The sequence below is a fragment of the Sardina pilchardus genome, chromosome 17, assembly GCF_963854185.1.
Source record: "Sardina pilchardus chromosome 17, fSarPil1.1, whole genome shotgun sequence".
Taxonomy (NCBI): domain Eukaryota; kingdom Metazoa; phylum Chordata; class Actinopteri; order Clupeiformes; family Clupeidae; genus Sardina; species Sardina pilchardus.
In genome coordinates this window covers 11,120,859-11,148,424 of record NC_085010.1, presented here as the reverse complement: position 1 = coordinate 11,148,424, position 27,566 = coordinate 11,120,859, and the positions used below count along the sequence as shown (strand labels likewise).

The following is a 27,566-nucleotide window of genomic DNA, read 5'->3' as shown; positions in this document are numbered from 1 at the left end:
ACCCACTTGTGCAATCTGGAAAGGGAAATGAAAATGCGAGGCAAATTGTGTGGATCATGGAACGTGTTCATTGCCAAAGTTTCTGTCGCTGACAATTACTGGGGTTGGATCTTGAAAACTCCCCTTGGGGAATGAGACAAGATGAGAGGGTGGGAATGAAATGAACATGTTCCGTCCGTGTGGAGAGGTACACGGATGAACAGAGCCTTTGGCACCCAGGGCCCCTGGTGGGAGCTTATTGTGAAATGTGATTTGCCATTATAAGGTGAGTCATACTGTATTTCCACACCAGCCGTGCCAGTGTCAGAGCACAAACTCCCCAGGGCTTGTTGAAATGACCAAGGAATCTGTAAGAATAGAATATCTGTTTTGGTATAGCTTTTTTTAAGTACTGTCAAGTGGCTGGAGTCAGACTTAAACATGTGTCATAGGTTAAATTTTGATTAAATATAAGGTGTGGACTGAACATGTGTGGTCTACAGCAAAATATTTGTCTGGTGAATACCCTTCTTCAGGTTCCATGTATGCAGATTTGATTTAGGACTAGGATGGATCCTGTTTAATTGTCTAATTGTTTTAATTACCCTTCTTAATGCTTAACCATATAGGCATTTTATATCCTGTAACTGGAAATAGCGACGCTTCACTTGCCCAGTCACAATCATGGCCTTCATATGTAGTCTGCTGCCATCTAGTGTTCAAATTGGAACACAACCAAAACAAGATGCATTTGTTTTTTTTTTTCAGTATAGAATCTGAAAGGATGATTGATCCTGAAAGGATGATTGAATGAATCGGTCAGTTACATTGGTTGTCTGACTGATTTGACTAGAAGACTGACTGACTAGCTGCTTGCTGATACTAGAGTTAGTCATGCATGTTAGATGCAATTGAGATATTGTAAAGGGTTAAAAGCAAATAGCCTGGTAAACTCAGTGAACATAGCCTATACATGGGGAATTAGTTTGAAACTGACACTTAACAGATAAATGTATATTTTACAGATATTTATACACTTTATATTTTAGCCTAGCCTACAGATATTTAGTTAGGGATAGAGTTGAAGATCTGTGACAATGGCCTATTACAGTAAAGCTCAAAAGGTGAATGGAGTTTGTCATATCATACAGCCTCACGAGTAGAGGAGGACAGGATATCACAGACTGCAGTTTTTGGCCTCTTCTTCTTCATTTCTCCTTTATTGCTTGTGTCCAATAATTTAGCTCATCATAATGTCATCATGACCAAGGCTGGACAAGTAGCCTAAGATAATGATGCAACAGTTTTGGCATTGTTTGAGACTTGCTGCAGGGCTTGCCAATACAACGAATTTGTGGCCAACCTCGCATCACATGTCATTAATGGGGACTGGCGAAGTTGTAATAATAAGTCACTCTGGAGCACGCACAAACACAATCAGTAAACGTATGGGTTAAAGGTCGGCGTATCACATTGGGAAACCGGCGTATGTAAATTTGTGGTAGGAGAGATACAACAGGATACTTTGGCCGATACTTAACGTGGGCTACGTTGACTAGGCTAGCTAGCTGGCTTGGGATCCACCTGCATCCAGAGGTTTATGGAACAGCTACAGTAACAGTACGTTTTCTCTGATCACAGTTAAAGAGGATGAAGGCATGTATGTTTGGATTACACTTCATTCTTGACGCATTGGAATTGTTGTTGTAAGGTTAAATGATGTTAAAACAATGTTAACCGTCTGAAAAACTGTCGATGTAAATGGTACTAGCTAGCCTACTCCCATTTAGAGAGCAATCACTGTATGACGTTAGCATCATCAGTAACATAATGCCTTCAATGTAACCATCTTTGAAGAAGTGACAGTGAAATGACGTTAGCGAGTAATTACAGTAAGTCGAGTCATTACAATAATCAAGTCTTTAAAGCACAGAGATGTGGATAAATTAGCTAGCGACAGCTGGACCACTTTAGCTTTCATTAGGAGTGCCATGACGTTAACTATGGAAACGAGGTTGGTTAGCTAGCTAACGGTAGCTACCACCATTTCGGCTGCTTTGTGTCATGGAAACTATGACTTTATGTGACACGTTACCACACAGTTGCTTATCCAGCGATATTTATAAGGCAACCATTACTGCGGCAGTAATATGTTTCGCTTGCAAAACGTTGTTTATGATAGTAGGCTAGCCTATGTTCGTTGTGTCTATTATGGCTAACTTCGATAGCAGCGTTATAACAATAACAATCTTTGACAACAGTGAGATTGTGTCAAACACTTTAGTGTTGGTCTTCTGACAACATCTTAAATTCAATACAAAGTAACATATAGTATACAACTGTTCACATGCCGTCATATGGCAGGCCCATGGGTGTTAGCTTATGGGAGGAAAGGCTTGTTGACATGTCAGTGTTAGCTAGCAGGTACCACAACACCAACAATGATCAGTCAGTTAATGTTTGCTTTGGTGGTGTCAGGTCAGAACTTGACTGCGTCTTGGAGGAAAGTCTTGCTCTCGATTACGTCCTTTAGCCACTTCTCCCTGAACCTCGTTTTTCCTGGACGATGAGTCAATCTGTTTGATTCCACGAAGAAATAGACCTCCACCGGTAGTGTTTGTGGTTTGATTTTGGAGATCTCGATGACGAAGAAAACACAAGCTGTTCCCCTAGGGATTGGAGTTCTTCGAGTCGGGACGCTCCACTGTGCTCTGTAATTATATTGTTTATGATAATCCAACTCAGTCTCTTGAACAAATTCTAGACTGTACAGCCAGCTAGAGTCAATCTCCCATGTGGTAATATACTGCTCAATTTGTTTTTTCCCGATATCAATAGTGAAGTCTTTGCAGGTTACCCAATCAATGTTCTTCATCTTGTAGTCAGACTGAGCACCTTGGTCCACTGTCCTGCAGCCCACGATGGTCTGTGCTGTTTCAATGACATTTTTTACGAGTTCGTTTGCTCTCACAGCTACAGAATGGGATAAATTCTCCATAACGCTACGTTAGAATGAAACACGCAAATGATCAATATATGACTTTTGAGGTAAACGTTTCAGGTAGCAGATATTGCAGACTTTGTCGGTTAGCGTTAGAACTAGCACCTGGAGAAGTTATGAGCAGCAGTGCTGTCAGTTGCTATGGTGACCGTAAACAGGTCATTCGGGTCCGAGTTCTGGTGACCGCGCACTACAGGGCCGCACATGACAGTTCAAGTTTTTAATGTGTGGTGCAAAGCTGTCATATTTTATAATCAATCAATCAATCAATCAAGTCACTTTTATTTAGCTAATTTTTGTATGCACAGAGTGCAAGACATTTTGGGTGTGTTCAGCTAGAGATGTAATGTATGTTTTTTCTTTATTTTCAGACGTCCAGTCATGGTAGAATCATGTCAAGATCCTGTTGAAAATAAGGCTGAAAACAGGTCCCTGTAAGACAGTGGATCATTTTTTCAATGGAATGCAGAAAAATAAATAGTAATTCAGCTACTTCAAAGAAGAATCATACCTTTCCATCTGTGAAAAGATGCAAATCCAGCACTCAAACCCATAGCTGCGTATCAGTGATGGACATCTGAGGCGAGACAAACGGTCTCATTTTAAGTGTCCCAGTGCAGGTCCTTGGAGTAGCCGCCGCATGTCCCGAATCAGGAGCACGCTAGACACCGTCTCCAAAGCAGTCAGCGGAACGGTGAGTGGAACCGACCTCCTCTCCAAGATCACAAGGCTGAAGCCCAGCACCACCGCTACTGCCGCTGGTACCGTGGAGGTCCATGTGCCCGGCCCCGGTGACCAGGAGGCAACGACGGTCGCCATGACCGCCGCAACGGCGGTGCGATCGTCCGTCGCCATGGAGGTGCCCGAGCGAGAGAAGAGGCACGAGGAGGAGGAAGTTCTGGAGCAGGCGGAAACGCCACACGTCCAGGCGAGAGAGAAGCCGAAGATCAGCCTGTCCTCTCAGGCCGGCTCGGCATCGTCGTCATCGGTGGCCAAGCAGACATTCCAACGCTTCCAGCCGTCTGCGTTCTCCGCCAACATGGACGAGACCTACAGCCACCTCTCGCAGCACGTCAACACCTACTTTGGCACCGATGCCCCTCCGGACACAGCAGAGAACCAGCGGGCCCAGCAGAGGAAAAGCCCAGAACCTTCAGCTCCCTCTGAGCCGGGGCCCCACCTAAACCCGTCTCTGAACCAGGACCATATACCGGTCCTGATGCCTGTGGCGGGGAAGATGCCTGTGGCAGGGAAAACGCCTGTGCAAACCTCCCCCGAGTCGCCCTCTATTGAGCATGGCACCACCCCAGTTACCCCCAAGCCTGAGGATGTTGCCCCAGCGTCCCCACCCTCCCCCAGAAGGGGCATCAGCCACTACCTCTCCTACCCCAGACCCAGCGTGCAGAGCTTTGTGGGCAGCTACATTGCTCCGCTGGTCCCCAAGTTCCGGTCGGCGGACCCCCAGAGTGCCTCGGGTGAAAAGGACAAGCAGCCGGCCGCCTCGGCCCAGATTGCGTCGCCGGAAGGGAAGGAGAAGAGCAAGGAGGAGAAGGAGGAGGAGGACAAGGCCCAAAGACTGCTGTCTCAGAGGGAGAGGGTAGGTCGTCCTCAAATCCGCCATATCCTGTACTCCTCAATATAAAAGAAACAAAACCATAGTAACACCATAGTAACTGCCCCCCTGTATTAACCTCATAGCTGAAGAAATTGAGCAAAATCAATGTAGAGGCCGTGGCTAATAGTCAGGAAATTTCGGTATATATACCTGATGTATATGCTTGTGTTGTGTTGTACTGTAGATCATAGCGCGTGCGAGTGTGGACAACAGGACGAGGGCTCTGGTGCAGGCCTTGCAGAAAGTGACCGACGTTAAAATCACCGTGAGCCGAGTGGAAGACCTCAGCTACCATCTACTGGAGTTCCCAGAGACCAGAGGGGTGGCTGTCAAGGTACAGTAGGAGAGTGTGTGGGTGTCGGTGTGAGAGATGTGTATGTGTGAGTGAAAGACCAGTGGCACAGGAATTGGCCATTAAAGACCGACACATTTCTGAACTGCATTTCTTTGTGAATAACAATGATGGAAGCATCAGTGCATCAGGGCTCCTGTACACACGGACTCCGCAAGAAACAAGTAAACTGTTGTGCTGGGGCCTAACTCTGCCTGTGCCTCTCTTTCTCTCCCTCTCTCCCTATCTCACCCCCTCCCTCTCTCACACCCTCTCTCCCTCTCTCTCTGCCTCTCTCCTTCTCTTCCTCTCACACTCACCCCCTCTCTCTCCCTCTTCCTCTCTCTCCTTCTCCCTCTGCAGGAGCGAGTGATCCCGTGTTTGCTGAAGCTCAGGCAGGCGCGGGACCCAAGACTGCATGCAGCGGTGAGGCAGGCACTGGCCGTGGTGGGCTTCACTGACCCGGTCAAAGGTCGCGGCATCAGGGTGCTGTCTATCGACGGAGGAGGAACCAGGTGTCATGAAAAGCTTTTACATTTCCATGTAGTCCATGTGCTTCAGAATTCTTGCGCAGGTCTATCAATCGCAAAAATAGTAACGACGATGAAAACAATGCAGAACACAACAACAAGATGCAGTTGATAAAGATTGATTAATTTAGCTCTCTTTTAGCACTCATTAAGTTCGACCCTTTTATCCAAAGCAAAATGCATTCAAGCTACATACAATGCAGAGGAGGTCTAGGGTAGCAATAAATGCTATAACAATAAATTCTATCACCAGAGTGCAGTAGTACAGTGGAATTGCTCTGTGTTGTTATGTACAGTTGTATTTAGGTTTGTGTGTACAACCATGCTTGTAAAGGAATCAGTCATGGATGCTCTTTTTCCAAATCAATTATTTCCATGCTGAAGGGATATGTGTTCAATGAGGGCTTGTGTTACTGGAAACCGAATGGTTACAATAGGGGCATCTACCTATGTAACATAAGGGCATCTAACAAAAGCCTCAAATGAATCTTTTCGTTGATGTGTTTTGATGAATAGATAAATGCAAACATAATTCAATTATCACCTTATGTTTTCTTAAAGTTCATCAAGGTCATGTTTTTAAAATCCTAGGATTCTTTTCATAGCTGTACACATGCATGTTGATCTTTTCACACTAACCCACTGGATGTCTTTCAGGGGTTTGGTGGCTCTGCAGACTTTGCGCAAGTTGGAGATCCTGACGGGCAAACCCATCTATCAGCTGTTTGACTACATCTGTGGAGTCAGTACAGGTAGAGCACTATGCACCGCTAAAAACCCATCTGCAAAAAAAGAGTGTGTGTGTTGTACAGTATATGTCCGGAGGAGAACAGACTTATTTATTCTATTTTTTCTTTTATCCTATATTATATATGTATACTGTATAACTATCCCCCTGGATAGTTACCATGCTCATTTTGCCACATGGTCTTTTTTTTTTTGTTAGCTTAGCATTTGTTGTTTATCTGACGCGATATTTGTTCCTGTAGAGCCCTGTTCAAGTGACCTCTAATGGTTAACCTTTGACCTCTGTATTCTAGGCGCCATCTTGGCTTTCATGGTCGGAGTGTTCCAGATCCCCCTGGACGAGTGTGAGGAGATGTACAGGAAGCTGGGTTCCGACGTCTTCAAGCAGAACCTCATTGTGGGAACTGTGAAGATGGGATGGAGCCACGCATACTACGACAGCGAGATTTGGGAGAACATCCTGAAGTGAGTAGTTTCTGTACTCTTTCTCTCCCTCCATCCCTCTCTCACCCCCTCTCTCCCTCTCTCTCACCTTCCCTTCCTCTCTCTCCATCTCTTCTTCTCTGCCACTCTCCTTCTCTCCCTCACTCACTACCTCTCCCTCTCTCTCACCCTCTCCTCCCCTCTCTCATTCTGCCTCTCTCACCCCCACATCCTGAGTGTGTGTGTGTGTGTGAGAGAGAGTATTTCGTATATCTGCTTGTATTTGCGCTGTCTAAGCTTTGCTTGTGGAGGAGGTACCCTAGCCTCTGTGGTGATTGCATGTGTGTTTTTTTATTTGTTTGTTCTTCAGAGAGAGAACGGGTGAGAGTCTCATGATTGACACAGCCCAGAATCCGAATTGTCCTAAGGTAAATGGCCAATTTCATAAGTGCTAAATCCATAACATACACCAGTAGTGTGACTCTTTTTTTTACAGCCAAAGTAGTTCTTGAAAGAAGTATTTATTTATAGTTATCTGAGTAAAATATGTTTTTGAGAAACAATGGTGTATTGTGTAGTGTACTGTCCAATGAAATAGGGTAGCTGTTCTTTGAAATCACCTTTGCAATCTCCCCCATACGTTCTCCAGAGTCAAGTTCAAGTTCAATGTATTTCTTTGTCAAATGGGCAATTTCATTGCAGTCAGGATCACATGCCACACAACAACAGACACAACACGCTACAATACACACAGATGTGCACAAAATAATAATTTAGTTGTGATAGATACTGTAGGTCTGCCTAAACACCTTAAAGCAACACTAAAGAGTTTTTCGTACATAAGAGAGTCATCCTCCAGTTCAGAGGGTGACGATAATGCACATACCTTGCTTGCCGCGTAATAACAAGCAGAAAAAGTTGCTCGGGAACGCACACCTGAGTCCAGTGGAGTGTCGCACGGAGTAATGATTGGCTGTAGGTACCCGTCCACCAACATGTACGCGCATGAGAGCTCGTGCACAACACGGATTTTCGTGCACGGAGCTGGTTCTAAATGCTACATGAGGCGCCATACTTGAAAATGGCGCTTGCTAACTTGCCGAAGCTAATCTACACGGCCTTGACCCCCTGGGTTCATCAACTCGTAACAGGGTGAACGGCACTTCTGCTTTCACTTCGCGGCCCTCTATCAGCTATAACCGCACTGTGTAACTTATCGAGGTGGGGTAGTGTATCTGTAGTTCGATGAAATGAGACATCAGAAACTACAAATTTGAATTGCTTCGATGTCACAATACATCAAACTTTCATAAAATCATGCAACATATTCTACCTGGTCTGTTATTTGCTGGATAAACAGATAGTGTGTGTGTGTGTGACAGAGGAAAAGTGCTTTAGTGTTGCTTTAAAAGAGGAGTCTGTAAAACCACAAAGATATGTTTTCAGTAAATAAGTAAATAAGAGGAGGAAGTGAAGATGAGGGGGAGGGGGGTGGCCACTAAATGGACAAGTCTATATTTTCCTGTTGTGTGCATTCAGTACTTGGATACTTGGATTCAAAAAGTGATGAAGGAATTTTTGTACCTCTGTTTTAAAAGTACACCATGTCGTCCCCTAGGTGTCAGCAGTGAGCACGCTGGTGAACCGTGGCCTGCCTCTGAAGGCCTACGTGTTCAGGAACTACAACATGCTGCCAGGGACACGCTCCCACTACCTGGGCGGCTGCCATCACAAAATGTGGCAAGCCATACGCGCCTCCTCCGCCGCCCCGGGCTTCTTCCAGGAGTGCATGCTGGGAAACGACCTGCACCAGGTGAGTGGGACCACCGAGTGGGATTGTGTGTGTGTGTGTGTTGGTTGGTCGGTTGTTGTGGATGTGTGTTGGCGGGTGGGGGGGGATCTCGAAACAGGTAATCGAGTCTGCATAGCTGTGTTGAAGAAAAAGGCTAGTATTTGGCAAACAGTTTAATCCAAAGCGGTCTTTATAATCTGGATCTGGTTCTCCTGTGTTGGAAACGGGGAGGCTAACTGCTCCCCCACCACCAGGGGGAGCAAGTTTTGGCAGAGGGTGCCATATCGTGGTATCTTGATCACCTCCCCACCCAATCAAACTGCCCAGGCCAACCAAACCCATCTAATCTCACATCACCATCTCCACCCCATCATCCAACCACCCAAACTCTCCAGGATCCCCTAAATGCCCATCACCATCCTCACCCCCACCCAAGCACAAAGGGTTGAAAGCAAAGGATTTGCTTTTGTTTATGTAAAGCACATCGAATGACCTCTGTGTATGAAATGCACTACTGTATATGAATAGACTTGACTTGACTTGACTGAGGAGGTTAGGCAGCAGCACATTTGAAAACCCTTGTCTGTTTAGGTCCGCCCACTAATGGTGGCAAGTTAAAGAGCCTCCATCAGGTAAGCAACTCCTTTTGGTGGAGGGCCTTTCAGTCCTGGGCCTGGACTCTCTCTCTCTCTCTCTCTGCACATTCTCTGTTACCCCTTTTCCACCGACGCTGTTCTGGTGCTGGTTCGGAGCCAGTGACAAGTCTCGAACCAGTTCTTTGTTTTTCCACACAAAATAACCTGGCTCTGGGCCAGGACAACAGGTTCCAAATCAGCACCAACTTTGAGCTGGTCTAGAAATAAGAACCAGTTACGTCAGGTGTTGGGAGCGGGATTTCAATGGTGTTTCGAAAAAAAGCCACTAACGCAGCTAGTTAGCTAGCAGCAAAAAAAGCAGCGTAGCCATAACCATAACAACGGGTGCTAATCAAGAGTTAATGTTAACTAACATGCTAGTTTTTCTAGCGACTGCAATAAATACACATGCAACATTTAGGGCAACAGCTTCTTTTGGTTCCTGTCCTCCCATCGGCTGGTGCCTATGATCTCATCTGTATTCGGATAGATTGCTTGGAAGCAATTAGTCTCAAACAGGAACACCTAGTAGCTGAGATCAATAGTAGTTAGCTAAAAGTGCCTTTCCTGGAAAAGGCTCAGCAAGGCCATTCTGAAGGAGTCCCAGTAAGCCAAGCGGTCCCTGTTGTGCTCTATTGCAGTGACTTTTAACGCAGTACAAAGTGTTTATTAAAGCAGCACAATGCATTTATTTACCTTAGAATAATGACTTATAATACGGAGAGTGAAGTCTTTGCCTGTAAGGCTTCATATTTTACTATGTGACGTTGATTGGGCAGGATCATGACCCTTTTAGTCAGTTTATGACTGTTTACGGATTATAACTGAGTACCATCTCAGCGCTAAATGGCATTGAATATTGACGCTAAGGGACATAGTCATCAATTCTGTTGTTGTGTTGTCTTAAATAGTTTCAGGAGAGGAGGACTACGGGGATGATGACTTTTTGTAGTCCTTCACACTGCAAATATCAAAGAGCTCCCCCTCCAAGACTCTGTCCTTAATCGTTCTACCAGCTGTGTGTGGAAGTGGGAGGGGTGCCTTCATTACCTCTGCCAACGAGGTTATGTTTTCATCTGGGTTTGTTTTTTTGTCTGTCTGTCTGTCTGTCTGTCTGTCTGTCTGTCTGTCTGTCTGTCTGTCTGTCTGTCAGTTAGCAAGACAACTCAAAAAGTGATGGATGGGAGTCATCCGAATCACTGTCGGGATCCCGGAGCCGTTTATGTTTTATGCTTAGTGGTATAATGGCATGGTACGGCCACGTGGTGGCGATCTGAATAGTTTAGGGTCAAATGTATGGCAACCTAGGAAAAACAATACCGGCGGAGGTCTACGCTCTCTGAGTGCTTTTCTAGTTTTCTCATGATTATACCGTGAAAGGGAATTCCTGATGTGGACCACCTGTGAGGGCTTTTTTAGTAACGAGCGCTCATTCGTCCTCATCATACGGCAAAATTTCAAGCTAGTGCGGAATATGGAATATGCAGGTGCTTGTTTTTAGCTGAAAGTTTCCACCTCATGTACATGGGCCAGCTATTTTGGCCGTGCTGCTATGCAGTCAGATGACTGGCTCCTAATGGTCTGATCGATGATCGTGGCAAGTTGTCCACTGATGATTAATGTTCTTCTCCACATGCTAATTTGTTGTCTGACGGAAATTGCCCAAAAAAATTCCCTGCATATAGCATCACCTTTAGAAAACATCAGAAGGGAATTGAAGCTAATTATAGTCCCTTTCAGAGAGGTGTGTGTGTGTGTGTGTGTGTGTGTGTGTGTGTGTGTGTGTGTACAGAAATAGCCCTAAACATCAAGCATCTTTTTCTTTTTGGAGGAACTGCGTCGTCAGCTCTTACGTGGACGAATGGTCTTGCTCCTCTTCAGGGAGTATCATGGAACTAACAGATTAGCTCCAATATGTCTGCTGACACGCCACCTCGACTTGTTTGTTGATGTTGTTTACGCAGAGACTGATTCAAGGGCATCTCTGCAGAGGACCCACTAGGTCTAAAAGAGGTCTGGGCCTGACCCTGGGTACTTCTGTTCTAAAACCATCCTCCTGATGTGCAAAGTAATGCTGTGCTACATGCTAAATAGCTTCTGACTGATGCCTCTGTCACAGGGTTTGCTTTGATCATTGAAACACTCAGAGAGTCTAGTCATATGCAGAAGTGAGGCCAGACACTGAAGTGTATACCAGGTCCTGAGGAAGCATGCTCTCTCCGATTAGATTAATGACTCGCTGTGAGGTCATTCTCAAAGAGTAGCATAAACAGCTGTCCAAAATAAAAACATCACTCACTCACTCACTCACTCATAGCGACTTATTGAGGCTAGCCTGGCACACTCACTTATAACGGTGTGCTGTGGCTAAGCTGGCACAACTTTATGCTAGCGTTAGCATTAGCATTAATCAACCCTCACCAAGTCAGGTCATATTTATTTACATAGCATACTTAAACGCAGTGTAATTGACCCAAGGCACTCACAGAAAAAATACAAATAAAATAGAATATGTTCAGTAATAAAAAAAACAAAAATACAGTATAAATGACAAAAATAAGAAAATAAAGATACAAAATAAATAAATAAATAAATGAATATCAACAGCCACTTCTCTGACTCACCCAGCCCACCCGAGATACTCTCGAGGGGGAGCCAGTCGTTTGAAGGCAATCCGAAGCCAAGCCCAGCCAAAGCCACAATGTCCTCTCGCTGGGGGAAAAAAATAAATAAATAAAAAAAAAGATTAATCACCCCGGCCCCTCACTGTCCCCCTGGTGCTGTCGGAGGACGCGTCATACGCCAGCGTCCGTTCCTGCGGCTCGCCGCCGGCCTCACACAGGCTCGTCCACAAAGTGGCCCTTGTCCGCGCTCAAGAGCTTGAGACAGAAGTCCAGTAGACTTGATGAATGAGTTACATTCAGCGCTGCGCAGATGGGACTTCTGGAAAGTTCCACGCGGCTGATTTATGAGTATGACCGTTGCACCGCACATTTGACAGGTACACAATCGCAGCCACTTTTTTTTTTTGTATAGCTGTCCCCAACACCGCCAGCACTACCCCTCACGCCCCTGCAGCTTCCACAGCCAGCAGCTGCTCCACAGACTCCAGAAAGCTGTTACTTGTTGTGGAAAAGATGGATGGTGACATTTATCTTAATCTACGACTATTTTTTTTTTTTCACTTTTTGACACGGTGGGAAAGAATTACTCTGGTGAATTCCTACTGTAACATGCGCTGAAATTCCTTGTGTTATAGAACCTTTCATAGGACAATATGGAAGGTGCAAGCTAATTTTGGCAGAGGCAGATGTTCAACCCCTTGTGAATACCTTGCAGTTAAAGAGTTGAGGAAATCATTCCAAACTGTTCCATTTCGTTCCATTCTCTTTCTGCAACCCCTAAGCTCAGAGCCCTATAGAGAGAGAGTGCCATCAATGCATTTGTCGCTACTCTCCATTTATATAGTTCTGGTTAAGTTGGTACATGACGGGAATGTTGGAATTGAACATTACAGTATAAAGGATATCTGGGTTGATTGAATTCAACGGCAACGTTTCTGCGACGTATTCTCCATGTTTGCTTCCTGCCCTCCATCTCAAATCTATGTATTTTATACAGACTATGGGATTCTAGAACTTTACATTGTTTCGGAACAGAATCTTCTGTTCGAATGTTCCAAACCTCCTGAATGGGTAAAAACAATCTAAGTTTCAAATTTGTTTGTGCGATGCTAAACGCCTGAAGCTACTGCCCAGATGATCTCGGATGCAACACAGTTTGGACACAAGCTGAGGACACTGGAGGAGTGGGCAGGCAGGGTCAGCACAGGGATATTTAAGGCAAAGTTACGCTCGAGGGACTAACGCCCATCCAGTGTGCTCTTTAAAAAACTGCGGCCTATATTCTTTACGTGGTGATCTGAATATAGCAGAAGACAGACGCCTATTTTAGCACATCGTGTTTTATTTATTTGTGGAAAAAAAAAGAAATGTGGAAATGTTGTGATATTGGTGTGTACACTATCAAAGCAAGCACAACACACTGTTGGTGTATGAATTAGTTTGACATGGCTGTTGAGGTCTGGAGGCCTCTGGAGACATCACTTGTGGGGGTCTGGGAGATTAGCTGTAATGTTTCGAGTTAAACTGTGTGTGTGTGTCTGTGTGTGTGTCTGTGTGTGTGTCTGTGTGTGTGTCTGTGAGAGAGAGAGAGAGATCCACAAGCAGTCTGGTTGTTGTATTTTTCCCCCATTCTCCTCTCCCTGCCTTCATGTCTCCAGTATCATGCTGTTAGCCTTGAGGGCAACTTAACCCTGCTTATGCATAGCCAATGCACTTCAAGTACTCTCTCTCTCTCGCTCTTCATCTGGGCTCAGCTAAGGGCTTGATAGCTAGGAGCTGTGACCATGTGTAACTTTCCTGTGTGTGTGTGTGTGTGTGTGTGTGTGTGTGTGTGTTGTCTGAGCTGGCCAGTGGAGTCTGATTAAAATACAAATGCCGTTGGCACGGAGACCTGTTGAGTGCCGGGGCCTCTCCACTCCGAGCTGCGTTCCACGCTCAGTTCTTCAACATTAATGAGGAGTTCCAGAATCTTCTCTCCGCACTGTAGTGTAGTGTAGAGTAGAGTAGTGAAGCCTTTCAGCTCTGGAGTGGCACTTCACCCCTGTGACACGCAACACACAAAGCGCTTGGCTTTAATTTTGAATTGGCTTTAAATTGTAGAGGTGGATATGGGCTGATTTTATATTCGCTCTCTTTCTCTCTCTTTCTTTTTGTCTCTCTCTACCTCTATCTATCTCTCTCTCCGTTTCTCTCTTTCTTTCTTTTGGGTCATTCCACGCCAAATCAACCAGAGCCCACGCACTTGCGTCTCAAAAAAATCTGAAAAAAATACCATGTGTGCCTATGTTACCCAGGAGACACTCTGTAAAATGTTTTTGTGCTAAGATCAATACTTTTCAAGTAACAGCCAGTTTTACAGGGGGGGGGGGGGGGGGTGTCAAATTTGTTCTACCTCTTTTTTTTTGTCAAAGTTCACAAGCTCATTGCTCAAGAACTAGAATCTGTAGGAGGCTCAAATTGTGCAGGCTGGTGCATAAATAGGAATACTATGCAGTAAAATCACCACGAGTAGTCTGGATGATCCTGCATGGTCATAGCAGTCCCTCAAAGTTGATCAAAATTTTATTGGAGTTCTTGGCTGGGCTCTGTTTAGGCTTACAGAAGACATATTTTTACTCAACATAGGCTCTTGATTTTTTTTCTCTTTTTGAAATCAGTAGAAACACTCTCCGAAAAAGCAATGAAGAGAAAAGAAAATCCATCAGGGACTGAACAGCAGACCTCACAAGTTTGAAAAATAATTTTGGATCTCATATTCAGAGCATCTTAACACCTTGTGGGAATATACAAAGATTTTTTTTATATTTTTTTCATTAATCTGCATTACCTCTTCTTTCTAAAAACACCAATTTGACTTGTCTTATGCGAATCTTTCTTTTTCATTTTCCACCCTAAACATGGACAAAATGCACCATTGAGATCAATATGTTTTGTCCCCACCCGGCAATTTCAGTGATTCAGTGATTTTAGTGGCACCTAGTGGTTACTCTATACAAAACAAATCTCTCAATAGATCTCTATGGTGCATTTTGCCCTTGTTCAGGGTGGGAAATGAAAAAGAAAGATTTGCATAAGACAAGTCAAATTGGTGTTTTTAAAAAGAAGAGGTAATGCAGATTATAGAAAAAAATATAAAAAAAATATTTGTATATTCCCACAAGGTGTTAAGGTGCTCTGAATATGAGATCCAAATGTATTTTTCAAACTTGTGAGGTCTGCTGTTCAGTCCCTGATGAACTTTCTTTTCTCTTCATTGCTTTTTCGGAGAGTGTTTCTACTTATCTCAATAAGAAAAAAAACCCAAGAGTCTATGTTGAGTAAATATGTGTCTTCTGAAGGCCTAAACAGAACCCAGCCAAAAACTCCAATAAAATTTTGATCAACTTTGAGGGACTGCTATGACCATGCAGGATTATCCAGACTACTCGTGGTGATTTTACTACATACTATTCCTATTTATGCACCAGCCTGCAAAATTTGAGCCTCCTACAGATTCTAGTTCTTGAGCAATGAGCTTGTGAACTTTGACAAAAAAAAGAGGTAGAACAAATTTGACACCCCCCTCCCCCTGTAAAACTGTCTGTTACTTGAAAAGTATTGATCTTAGCACAAAAACATTTTACAGAGTGTCTCCTGGGTAACATAGGCACACATGGTATTTTTTTCAGATTTTTTTGAGACGCAAGTGCGTGGGCTCTGGTTGATTTGGCGTGGAATGACCCTTTTCTCTCTCTTTCTGTCTCTTTCTTTATTTCTTTTCTCTCTCTCTCTCTGTCTTTCATTTTTCTTTCTTTCTTTTTCTCTCTCTGTCTTACTTCTGGATTCACCTCTTGTTCTCTCTCTTGAAACACATACCACTTTTGTTTTTTAAATATTTATAACTTGGATGCTGTGCTCCAATTTGTATGCACGTCCTTTTAGTCTCCATGATGAAACAGTTCTGAATTTAAGCTTTTTAAATGTGCTCATTGGTGTGTTGTGTCACGGCCGCCCTGGTGTGTAGGCCCAACAAAGACAGACTGACACACACACACACACACACACACACTTTGTGTTGCAGAAAGGGAGCTTGCTACCCTATCATCCGACCCGTTCCATATCATAGAGATGCACAGACACACAAGACACACAAGACACACAAGACACACAAGACACACAGACACACAGACACACAGACACACAGACACACAGACACACAGACACACAGACACACAGACACACAGACACACAGACACACAGACACACAGACACACACACGTTGTGACATGGAGAAGGCGCTTGCTGTCGTGTGCTGTGCGTCATGTCACAGTAACAGGAATAGTCATGTGAATGACTGAGTGTGTGCTGCTGTGTTACTGCCTCAGGTGAAATCTGGAGGCATCCACCCACAGTCACACACTGGGCTCAACAAGAAGACCGCCCCCACTGACAGTTACCACAACATCTCAATTTATAGCAGCCTTTGTGTGTGTGTGGGTGTGTGTATATGTACTGTATGTGTGCACGCTTGTTTGTATTAGCTTTTGTGTATGTGTGTGTGTGTGTGTGTGTTTGTGTGTGTGTGTGTGTGTGTGTGTGTGCCACTGTACTGTATATGCTTGTGTGTGTAAAGGTGTGTGTGTGTGTGTGCTTTTATGGCACAACATACTAATGGTGTGTGTGTGTGTGTGTGTGTGTGTGTGTGTGTGTGTGTGTGTGTGTGTGTGTGTGTGTGTGTGTGTGTGTGTGTGTGTGTGTGTGTGTGTGTGTGTGTGTGTGTGTGTGTGTGTGTGTGTGTGTGTGTGTGTGTGTGTGTGTGTGTGTGTGTGTTTGAGAGTCGATTCTGATGACCTAGTTAATTTTTGTTAGGAGGAGAGTAGCTAGCGTGCTGTGATTCAGCAGTGTGGAATAATCTGAGGAGCAGTCACAAGCTCTCTGTGTGTTCCTGCCCACGGTCCACACCTGCTCATCATGCCTTGCTTTTACACACACACACACACACACACACACACACACACACACAATACACTAACACACGCGCCTCCGACCAGGGTTCACACGTCCTCATCATGCCTCGCTTTTACCCACACACACACACACACACACACACACACACACACACACACACACACACACACACACACACTCTCACACACTCCCCTGCCCAGGGTTCACACCTGCTAATCATGCCTCGGTTGAACTTGGCACATGGAGCCCCTAGGCATTGAATGCACACTTAATTAACAATCTGCATATTAGAGATGCGCGGATGAGCTTTAACGTCACCCAAACCCACTTCTAAAAATAAATCCTCCACCCGCCACCCACCCGAACCAATGATTTCCTCCCATTTAGATATCCTCAACCGGCACGACCCGATCATGATGCTACTGTAAGCAAATTCTCAGTGAGTTATTAAGTCTGATGACATGCACTTACAACATTTAACCTATTTGAAGAAAAATAGGCTAAATGACACCCCAAAATAGACAAAACACTGCGGAGATCACTCTATTCAAAGTTACATTGGAATGCCACGGTTTCAGCACTTTCGCCAACTTCACACAACAAATTGGGAGCAATTTCAGGCCTACGTTCATTAGAGGATTTTTGAGCCAGATCGTTGTTTGCATTTGATCCACGTCAAAATAAATCGCTATTTACAGAACACTTACAAGGCTCAAAATAAACGTAGACCTCAGTGGTAGCATGTGTAGAATCTCGACAGACAAATCAAAAAGCATTGTAAAAGTGTAAAGAGAGGTTAGCAAAACCAGGCTTTATCTGAAGGAGACGTTCCCTGACTTTGTTACGGCGTGAAATCAGTGGCCGAGTTCGGTCTTGCAACGCTGCATAGATCTGGCTGAAGTATCAGTCGTCTACCCACGACCCACCCACAGTTAACTAGAACGTTTTTGTTGTTGTTGTTGTTGTTGTTGTTGCTTGTGTGCGACATTACCTTGTGTATACACACACACACACACACGTACACGCATAAACACACCACTACACACACACCCACACGCATACATGTACACACATTTAGAGACAGGCCGTTACAAAACACAAGCCTGCATGTCTGCTCTGATGCAGACTTCCTTTTCATCCCCTCTCCCACCCTCACAGGCTGCCTGAGGCGGACACTCTGCTAATTTGGATAAAGTATTGCAATTAGCCCGGAGAATTCAGCAAGCTCTGGTTTCAGTTTGTCTCAAAACATCCAATATGAATATGAATATGAATATGAATATGCCTTTTGTGCTGGGGGAAAGCTCTCCATTTGAAAAGGCTTGTCTGTATACATACAGTACATACTGTGTGTGTGTGTGTGTGTGTGTGTGTGTGTGTGTTTGTATTTGTGAATGGATGTTTACTTTGTGTGTGTGTGGGTGTGTGTTTGTATTCTTTTGAATCCTACAGTAACTGCATCCTAAGCTAGCTCGCTCGCTCTCCTGCTCAGGCAAGTGATTTTACACCAGAGCAGCTGTCTGAGTGCTGAATCTCTGGTGGATGCAGCAGTGTCCTATGCACTATGTTACTCATGGGCCCTCTCGGAATCTCTGAATGTTTAACGCTCTGTAAAGCGCCATGAGAGCTCTAAAGTTTTGGCGCTCTATACGTGAAATTTAATTGAAATTGAAATTGAATTTACTCACCTCATTCATAATATTTCTAATTCTCTCCTCCTTATGAAGAAGCCTTGGGCAGGGCAAAACCAAACAAAGCAGAAACTCAAGGGCCACTTGTAACTATGTTACTTGCACCTCATAATATTCCTAATTCTTTCCTCTTTATGAATAAACTCACTTACAAACTGAGAAGAGATTGTTGCAACGCAATGCGACGAAACACACCGCAAGAAACACACTCAAGGGCCTTTCTAGAGTGAAGAGACTGGCAGTATTAACTACTAACAGTTAGCATCATTATTTGTATTAAGTCGATTAATCTGTCGATTGTTTTCTCAATTGAATTGATTGATTGTTTAATTGTTATGGTGTCAGAAAATGGTGGCAAAGATGCCCAGTGTTCCCAAAGCCCAAGATTTTGTTCTCAAATGCCTTGATTTGTCCACACAACAAATATGCATAGGTTACAGTCCTAGAAGAGTAAATAAGTATTTAAGTTCAAGAAGCAGTAATCAAAAATTGATTAGCAATGTATTTAATATTGAATTGGACAGTTTCAATACAAGACAGAAGGGGCCCTCCAGCAGACTAGAGACGGGTATGTGTCATGTCTGTCACGTCCTGAAGCGTGTGACTTGTCATGACTATGACTGAAGCCGTCGCTCTGGGTCTCTCTGGCCTTGCCTGCCTTGGCTCCGACACGGCTGTGCTGTAAGAGTCAGCATGCTAATGAGGGGTAAATAATTCAGTCTGTCATTTCGCCTTGAAACTCCCTCACTCCCTTCCTCCCTCCATTCCTCCCTTCCTTCACCCCTCCTCCCTCCTTTGCTCTCTCTCCATTCCTTCCTATCTCCATCCGTCCCTCCAGTCCTCTCTCCTTTACTCCATCCTTCTCTGCCTCCCTCTATCCCTCCCTCCCTTGCTCTTTCCATCCCTCTCTCTGTCCTTTACTCATCTTCCTCCCTCCCTTACTCCATCCCTCTCTCCCTCCCTCCATCCCTCTCTCTCATCATCCCTCCATCTCTCCCTCTGCCTCCCTCCATCCCTCTCTCTTCCTCCATCCACCCCTCTCTCTCTCATCATCCCTCCCTTACTCCATCCCTCTCTCCCTCTCTCTCCCTCCCTCCCTCCACCCTTCCCTCCCTCCATCTCTCCCTCCGTTGCTCCTTCTCCCCCTTCCCTCGTCTGAAGCCCTGTAAAGAGCTGGTGTGATTCACTGGGGAAACTAGGAGCTGATGTTACAGCACTTATTGCAGCAGGGCTCATCGACTTGTTCTTAGAGTTATGTTTACGTTTATGGTTTCTTAGTAGACACTTTAGTCCAAAGCAACTTACAATGACATCAGTAAGCATCTGCTGTAGGAGTTGTAGGTTTTAAAGGTACGGTCTGTAATTCTTGCAAAAATGTTGGGAACACATCCATACAGAGAAGCGGTGCTTTTATGCTTTCTTCACTTATTGTTCAACCTTGACCAAGACATCAGTCTCTGACCAAGAAAACCCTTAAGCACTGAATATTCCTGTCATCACTGACTGCACTGTAAGACATTGAATATGAACGGTTGATCAGGAGATGTCCATGTGGATGTTGACATTCATTTTTTGGCCTTTGCTGCTGCTGATTATGAGGGTAATGGTGTTTTGCGGTCTGGTTTGGGCCATAAACATAACCGATGATGATGATGATGAGGGTGATAGTGATGATTATAATCATGATGATGATTATGATGACGGTAGGTTCTGTGGTCTGTAGTGGGTCCATGAATACGATTACAATGGCGTGGGTGATGAACAGAACCAGTGACGATGATGATGATGATGATGATGATGATGACGACCATGCATGCGATCATTACCATGGCGCCATGGTGTTTATTACCAATGGTGTTCTGGCAAACTGAAGATGGAGATCAAGTCAGAGACGGTGGAAGACAGTGCTCTCCTGATGGCCATCCGTAGTGATGATGATGATGATGATGATGATGATGATGATGTGGATGCTGATGGTCTGGTTGGTGGTGGGGGGGTGGGGGGGGGGGGCATTACAGCTGCAGATTGACTGGAGACCTGGAGGTCACGGCCTCATTAGTAGGTGGACTCCCCCCACCCCCCCCCCCCCCCACACACACACACACACACACACACACACACAGGGACGGGGCAGGTGCTGATGGGGGATGATGAAAGGGGGATGGGGAGGAGGAAGAGGAGGAGGAGGAATAGGAAATTAAAAGAGAATAAGAGAGCTGAGAGAGGAAGAGATGAGTAGAGAAGAGAGAGACATAGGAGGAAAAAAAGAAGAGAATAAGAGGAAAGGGAGTAAAGAGAAAAGAAGGGATGGTAGAAGACCAGCAGAGAGAAGAGACGACGGATAGGAGTAGGAGGAGTGGAGGAAGATGAGGGGGGGAGAGGGGTGGAGGGGCAGAGGGGAGAGGGGTGAAGGAGGGAGGATAGGGATGGAGGGGAATGAGAGGAGAGGGGTGGAGGGGGAGAGGGGAGAGGGGTGGAGGAGAGAGTATAGGGGTAGAGGAGAGAGTAGAGGGGTGGAGGGATACTGGGCCTCCTGGGATACTGCAATCTCCCCGGACCCTTATCCCCAAAACCCCCAATAGCCCCAATCCCTCTGCCTCTAATGAGCTGAGAGTGTGTGTTTGATCCCACCGCAGCAGACTCCCACCACCACCACCACCACCACCATCACCACCACTATCAGGCCCTCCAGGTCTCACCACGTGCCGGCAGGCTTTTATACCCCTTCATGTTGGTCTGTCTGTCTCTTTTTTCTTCTTTCTTTTTTTCTTTCGACTGCTCTGTTGCTATGTACTTACTGTACCTCAACCTGTCTAAGACTTTCTCTCTCTCTCTCTCTCTCTCTCTCTGTTTCTCTATAATTCTATCAGACCCTTTCTCACTCTCCTCCTCTTATCTCAGTCTGTCTGCCCCCTCATCCCTCTCTCAGGGTATATATTATGGAGCTCAGACTCCTCACCCCAGGGTTGCCTTTCAGTAATTGGCAGACCTCAAAGCTGCCGGCGTCCCGATCACACCGACCAACACTGGGGGACCCTACATGGGAAATGCTTCCTTTGGTGTGTGTGTGTGTGTGTGTGTGTGTGTGTGTGTGTGTGTGTGTGTGTGTGTGTGTGTGTGTGTGTGTGTGTGTGTGTGTGTGTGTGTGTGTGTGTGTGTGTGTGTGTGTGTGTGTGTGTGTGTGTGTGTGTGTGTGTGTGTGTGTGTGTGTGTGTGTGTGTGTGTGTGTGTGCGACCGACATTTTGGAAGTGTTCAGATTTTGTAATATAGCCTGTTTGATTTTGATATGCACAAGGATACTATAGCGATTAGCCGTGATCAAAAATGGTCATCCACAGCCAGCAGTTTTCTTTGTATTTGAGAGCATGTCCTTGTATTATATGCATGCTTTTGTATTCTAGCATTTGTGAAAAAATATATGTATATTGTTCATTGTTATTAATATGCATTATGCAGCCATGTTTTTGTTTTGGATTTGTGTGTTCCAACATCCATATATTTGGAGTCCATCTGCCTCTGACATCAGATGAAATAGAATTCAGAGGCTTCTCCGAAGTGGGGGGGGGGGGGAATAACATAAGCAGCTGCAACAAAAGGAAGAATCAGAGGCATGTAGCCCCAACAACATGGGTCATGAATTAGTCATCTTCGTCAGGGGTGTCTCTACATGAAAATCACATTCCAGACAAAAAAAGAAAAGAGAAATTGGTGTCATGCAGTGCAGTTGGTATGCTTAAGCACCATTCAAGAGTTCACTATCCAAAATTGGCCAGTTAGAATAAATGTGGGATGGCTTTAGGTCACTAGTCAGAGCGTGCTTCTCGCAAACACGCCGGCTCTGCACTGGCATCACTGTTTGTGACAGAAACCAATAAGAAAGTCCTCGCTCCAGTCGTTTCCCACGCAACCTAGACGCAAATGAAAAACTGTAAAATAGACTAATCTACTAGCAAGCCAGTTGCTTGAAACGAGAGAGCAAACCATTTGTTGTGAGCGAAGTTAGGCCCATGCTGTTGCTTTTGTGATCGAGAACTGCTGCAGTAGCACCGCCAGGTGTGCCTTGATTAAGTTAATCAGGTTACTGGGAAGTGTAGGCGTGGCAAAGTTTCGTCACGTTCCTCTCAAGCGTCCGTTCGCAGCGTCATGCAGCGTCTTCAGATGGTGTTTATGAGCGTTGAAAGTGAAATGTTTGTGGCTGACGCGCTGGAAATTACTGGATTTCGTTGTTAGAATTGCTTTAAAAAGCTTAAAATGTTTACCATGTTGCAAGTCGCTTTGGTTCAAAAAGCATCAGCCAAATGGAATGTCATGCAATGCAAGGCAAGGCAATGTAATGTAATGTAATGTAATGTAATGTAATGTAATGTAATGTAATATTTCAGGACGGCGGGCTCCTGATCAACAACCCCACGGCGCTGGCGATCCACGAGTGTAAGAACCTGTGGCCCAACACGCCCCTGCAGTGTGTGGTGTCACTGGGCACCGGGCGCTACGAGACGGGCAGCAAGAACAGTGCCACCTACACCAGCCTCAAGGCCAAGATCACCAACGTCATCAGCAGTGCCACAGACACCGAGGGTGAGTGTGTGTGTCTGTGTGTGTTTGTATGTTTTATGTTTGTGTGTGTGTGTGTGTGTGTGTCGGTGTCTGTGTGTTGGGTCTCCTTTGTTTGTTTGTTTGTGTGTATCTCTCTGTGTGTGTGTGTGTGTGTGTGTGTGTGTTGGGTCTCCTTTGTTTGTGTGTGTGTTTATTTATAATATGACAAGTGGGAAAGGATATTGACAAGGCTGTAATTCGGCCGCAGGGGTGAGTGTTTTTTCTTTTACTTTTGTTATATTTATTTTACAGGGTCAGTGCTTAGTAGCTACATGACCGAGATGGCTTATACTGTATATCGCCCAGAGGGTAATTTGCATCTATAGTTCCTGGGCAGGAGTCGAATGTTGAAAACATACAGTGAACTCTCTCCTGTCCCTTAGCATGTGACTTGTTCCAGTTTCACTTTGTGAGAATTGTACCATGCCATGCCACTGTTCAGCGTCTGGAAGGATATTTTTAGGAAGAGAGATTTGACCTGTATTTCTGTGCACTCATAATTGTATAAATATACACCTTGCATTTCATACAATTTACATTTGTAGTGACTGCAGATGTAAATTAACCTAAGGCTAACTCGGGTATAATGCATCAAATGGTAACATATGTATAAAATGGTACATGGTCCCTAACAAATAAAATAAAAAATTTAAAATTAAATAATTTTCTTTAAATTCAAACATTTACTCTGTGAACAAATGTTTCTGCCATTGTGTGCATAGATAAGTTACATTATATTAACTTAAAACAGACTTTTGTCTATTTACAAACATGCAAATGGTTAACAATAAGCAGGATGCAATTTAACTCACGAAAACAAATATAAAACCAAACCAAAATCAAATGATATCAGACATGAAGCCAGAATCAACCGCCAAGCTTGAAGCTGCCTCCTGTCACATCATGGCCCTACGCCCTCATTTGAATCATATTTTATCATGTCAGTGAACTGTAAAGGTCTTTAATGCTAAAACTTTGCATCTTTTTACATTTGTCTTTGTTCTTGATTTTCTTTACCCGGAGTATCTATCTTATCCACTTTTCTAATGATCTTGTTATGTCTTTGAAGTGGCTAACATGACCTTTAACACCTTAATGCCAGCCTTACCATTATTGTCTTCCTGTGTACCGTAATGTGCTGGATCCCTGATAGTGTGTATGCTAATAACTCACTGGCTCAGCATGGGGCTCTACAGAGGCCTAGACAACAGAGAAGCCCATGCACGCGCGCGCACACACACACACACACACACACACACACACACACACACACACACACTTGCGCAAGCGCGCGCACACACACACACACACACACATACATGCACAATTTTACACCATTTTCCACTTTGGTGCTTTTCCTTTTATCTGATGGCTTTGGCATACAGGAGGTCAAACAGAAATAAAATAACCACTGAGGTTATTTTTGAACCTGACCTTCCAACCAACTCCACAACAAACCAAGCCACCATCAAATACCTGAAAAGCCACGCACGCCTAAATGCATTTCATCAGCATATTGAATCATGCCATTGTTGCCAATACACAGATTAAGCAAATCCACAGCTTTACTTTTGCATTATTGGTGAAATGTATTTACAGAGCATTGGCACACAAAGACTTAAACTCTTAACAGATGTCACCAGTCACATCTGGATCCTGTCTCTCCGGCGAGGATTAAAAATTCACGTAATCGCAGCTATTTTTAAAAGTTCTGATTATCGGCCTGACCTCAGGGTCACCTCTACGGTCCGATAGCATCAGTAGCCGTTAGGTGCCAAAAGCCCATCACTGCCCCATTCACTGCCCCATGCAACACCGTATTGTCATGGAGACTGTTGCTGTTTGACTGGGAGTTGCTTGTTCTGAATGTGAGTGCACAGTTCTCAGGTTGTTGTGAAATGATGTCTCCATATAGTACAGAATCCTATAGAGTCATATTCATTTAGCTGTTGAAGTGTGCGCTTGAAATGTTTTCTAAACTGTATAGATGAAGTCAAAAGTCAGAACAGCGGAGTTGAAATAGTGGAACACTTGATGAACCCTGTTGTCTGTGTGTGTGTGTGTGTGTGTGTGTGTGTGTCTGTGTGTGTGTATGTGTGTCTGTGTCTGTGTGTGTGTGTCTGTGTCTGTGTGTGTGTGTGTGTCTCTCGTCCTCCTCCTCCACCAGAGGTCCACACCATGCTGGACGCCCTGTTGCCGGTGGACACCTACTTCCGCTTCAACCCGTACATGAGCGAGGACATCCCATTGGACGAGAGCCGGCGCGAGAAGCTCAACTTCCTGCTGGAGGAGGGCCGGCGCTACCTGGAGCGCAACGACGTCAAGCTGCGCAAGGCGGCCGGCGTGCTCACGCAGGAGAAGGGCGTGGTCCAGCGCGCCGCCGAGTGGCTGCAGCTCAAGGCCGACATGTACGACGGCCTGCCTTTCCTCTCCAAGCTCTAGCGCCCTCTGGAGCGCGGGAGGTGGTAGTGCGGCAAACACACAAAAAAAAGAGGGCCTCAAGTTCAGGGGTGCTCGTTGACCAGGAGTCGGAGGGCATGCGTAGTGTAACACTAACGCTGTTACGCAGCTTTTTCGTGATTTTTTTTTTTTTTTTTTACGTTTCTGGCGATTTGAAGCGGGCTTTCCTCCCGTCGATCCTCCACACCTCTCCTGGTGACCTATCTCGAGCGCTGTCCTTACCGCTCGTCCCAAGGTCAGACGAGATTTCTTTTTTTTTTTTTTTTGTAATTCCACGCAGGCCTTCGTCAGAGAGGGCTCTTTAACTGATTGCCATTGGGATCATTGGCGGAGCTGGCCATCCCAAGACTACAACACATCGCTGTAGTGAGGTGGGCTCACCTTTTTAACACCCATCCTGACTCGTCTGAACAGCTCTCCTGCTGATGCCCCCATGCTGAGCAGTAGTGCAACGGTGCAGAAAGGACTCTCTCGACTCGACTGACGCTCAAATGCATCATGGTGTGTTATTGTGAAAGCATGTTACGCAGCAGTGTCGCATCATATCTTAATTACTGTTGGTCAGGATCATTTCAGATTATGCACAGGTCCTTCGTGTCTCGTGTGTGTGTGTGAGTGTGTGTTTGTCTTGCACTTTCACTGACATGTACTGTAGTTTCACATAACGAAAAGCCCTTATCAAGTAACTGTTTCAAATAGTGAGACAAATAATTTCACTGGTTTTGGAAAGGCAAGATGTCCACTTGATTTATTAAATAGTTATTATTTTATTTTATTTTATTTTATTTTATTTTATTTTATTTTAAGTTTTAGTTTCTTTAGGAACAGAGAACCACAACATTACCTTGAAAAGTCTTCTATTCCAGCCACTTGACTTTTATTCTGCTGGAGGACACCCCTTTAAGCACTAAAAACGTATGCTGTAGAGCATTGCTCTTCCTATGTATATACTGTAGTATGTACTAAATGATAGTGAAGCTAGGGATGCTGATCACACTACATTAGCTTTTACGGCAAGTTATTCTGTTTTTGAACTAATTTGCATTTGAATGCTTTGTTTGTGTTCATGAATCATCCAACTTGAAGCTCTGTAAAAAAAAAAAAAAGAAAGAAGAATCAGATCATCTGACACTCTGCTGTACAGGAAACTCAACAAACCCCTGTCAGTAGATCACAGGTTTATTCATTCAGAGCAAATCAAATAAAAACAAACCTGTCTCGGATTCTAAGCAGGTAGTCATCTGTGTGTTCTTTTTTTATGGTCCATGGCTTAACACCTCTCTGGTCATTGACTCCATTGCAATGTAAAGAATTCTGATTGGTTGTCTGAATGCTGTCGAACCAGTTTTATATACCTGCACAGCAATGCTCAGTCATATAAAAAGAGAGAGAGAGAAGAGGGGAAGAGAGGGGCAATGAGTGAAAGAGACTGAGAGAGAAAGGGAAGAAGACAGACAGAGAGAGAAAAAAAGAGAGCGAGAAGCCTTCCAGGAATGTAGATAGACAGGCTGCGATTAATTGCTTTTTCCAATTGGGGCATCGATCCCCCCCCCCCCCCCCCCACCCCCCCTGCTCTCAGTCATTGGATCTCATGGCACGACTTTGGTTGACATTCATATTTGTCTCCTCAAATGCTGGATCCACTCCAGATGACTTCAAACAAAGGACAGCACTGTGTGAGTGTATTATGCGTATGTGTGTCTCCATCGGGAGGATTTTATGAGGCCAACTTTCTCGCACCCTTTCCCCCTCCCACCACACCACCACACCACCACCACCACCACCACCACCACCATCCTCTCTCTGGCACAGTGGGGTTGAGGAGCAGAGAGCCAGGGGGCGGAATGGAGGAATGAATGGGGCGGAAATGTTTACTTTGCAGTGACACATATTTGAAGCTCGTCACGACTCACAACACCTCACTGTGAGGGGAAAAAAACAAAACACTCTTCTCTCGAGTGAGCGAGCGAGGAATCGGTGTGCAGCCGTCAAAAGTGACTTAGGGTAGGGTGTCCTGTGTTACTCTCTCGAGAAAAGGTACAACCGTGTGGTGATTCCAGCAGGTCCCTGTGAAGGGGTATTTTTGAGTGGGGAACTTTGACTTTGTTCTTAGATCCAAGGGGTCAGTGTGTTGGGGTGGGGGGGGAAATAGCGTCCATGTTTACACTGCAAGGTCATACAGTACTGAACAAAC

At 44.9% G+C, this 27,566-nt stretch overlaps 1 protein-coding gene across 4 annotated transcripts; it reads left to right on the top strand.

The window, feature by feature from the left end:
- The first annotated feature begins 1,386 nt into the window (after window positions 1–1,386).
- Window positions 1,387–26,601, top strand: LOC134062345 (calcium-independent phospholipase A2-gamma-like). Of its 4 annotated transcripts, none has more exons than XM_062518323.1 (10): window positions 1,387–1,599; window positions 3,352–4,577; window positions 4,780–4,929; window positions 5,290–5,441; window positions 6,114–6,208; window positions 6,497–6,668; window positions 6,997–7,054; window positions 8,245–8,439; window positions 22,699–22,894; window positions 25,080–26,601. In XM_062518323.1, the coding sequence occupies exons 2-10, from the start codon at window positions 3,621–3,623 to the stop codon at window positions 25,352–25,354; spliced, it is 2,250 nt and encodes a 749-aa protein (XP_062374307.1). In that variant the 5' UTR covers window positions 1,387–1,599; window positions 3,352–3,620; the 3' UTR covers window positions 25,355–26,601. The 4 variants fall into 4 exon arrangements, with proteins under 4 accessions (XP_062374307.1, XP_062374308.1, XP_062374310.1 ...); XM_062518324.1 differs by having other exon boundaries at window positions 1,387–1,639; XM_062518325.1 differs by lacking the exon at window positions 1,387–1,599 and adding an exon at window positions 2,504–2,692.
- Window positions 26,602–27,566: the final 965 nt, after the last annotated feature.

What these genes read in the sequence shown, in the direction of transcription:
- LOC134062345 (XM_062518323.1), top strand. Translation starts at nt 3,621, where the DNA reads ATGTCCCGAATCAGGAGCACGCTAGACACCGTCTCCAAAGCAGTCAGC. An exon ending in ATCGACGGAGGAGGAACCAG is followed by an intron (nt 5,442 to 6,113) that starts GTGTCATGAAAA and finishes GATGTCTTTCAG; the next exon opens with GGGTTTGGTGGCTCTGCAGA. An exon ending in ATTTGGGAGAACATCCTGAA is followed by an intron (nt 6,669 to 6,996) that starts GTGAGTAGTTTC and finishes TTTGTTCTTCAG; the next exon opens with AGAGAGAACGGGTGAGAGTC.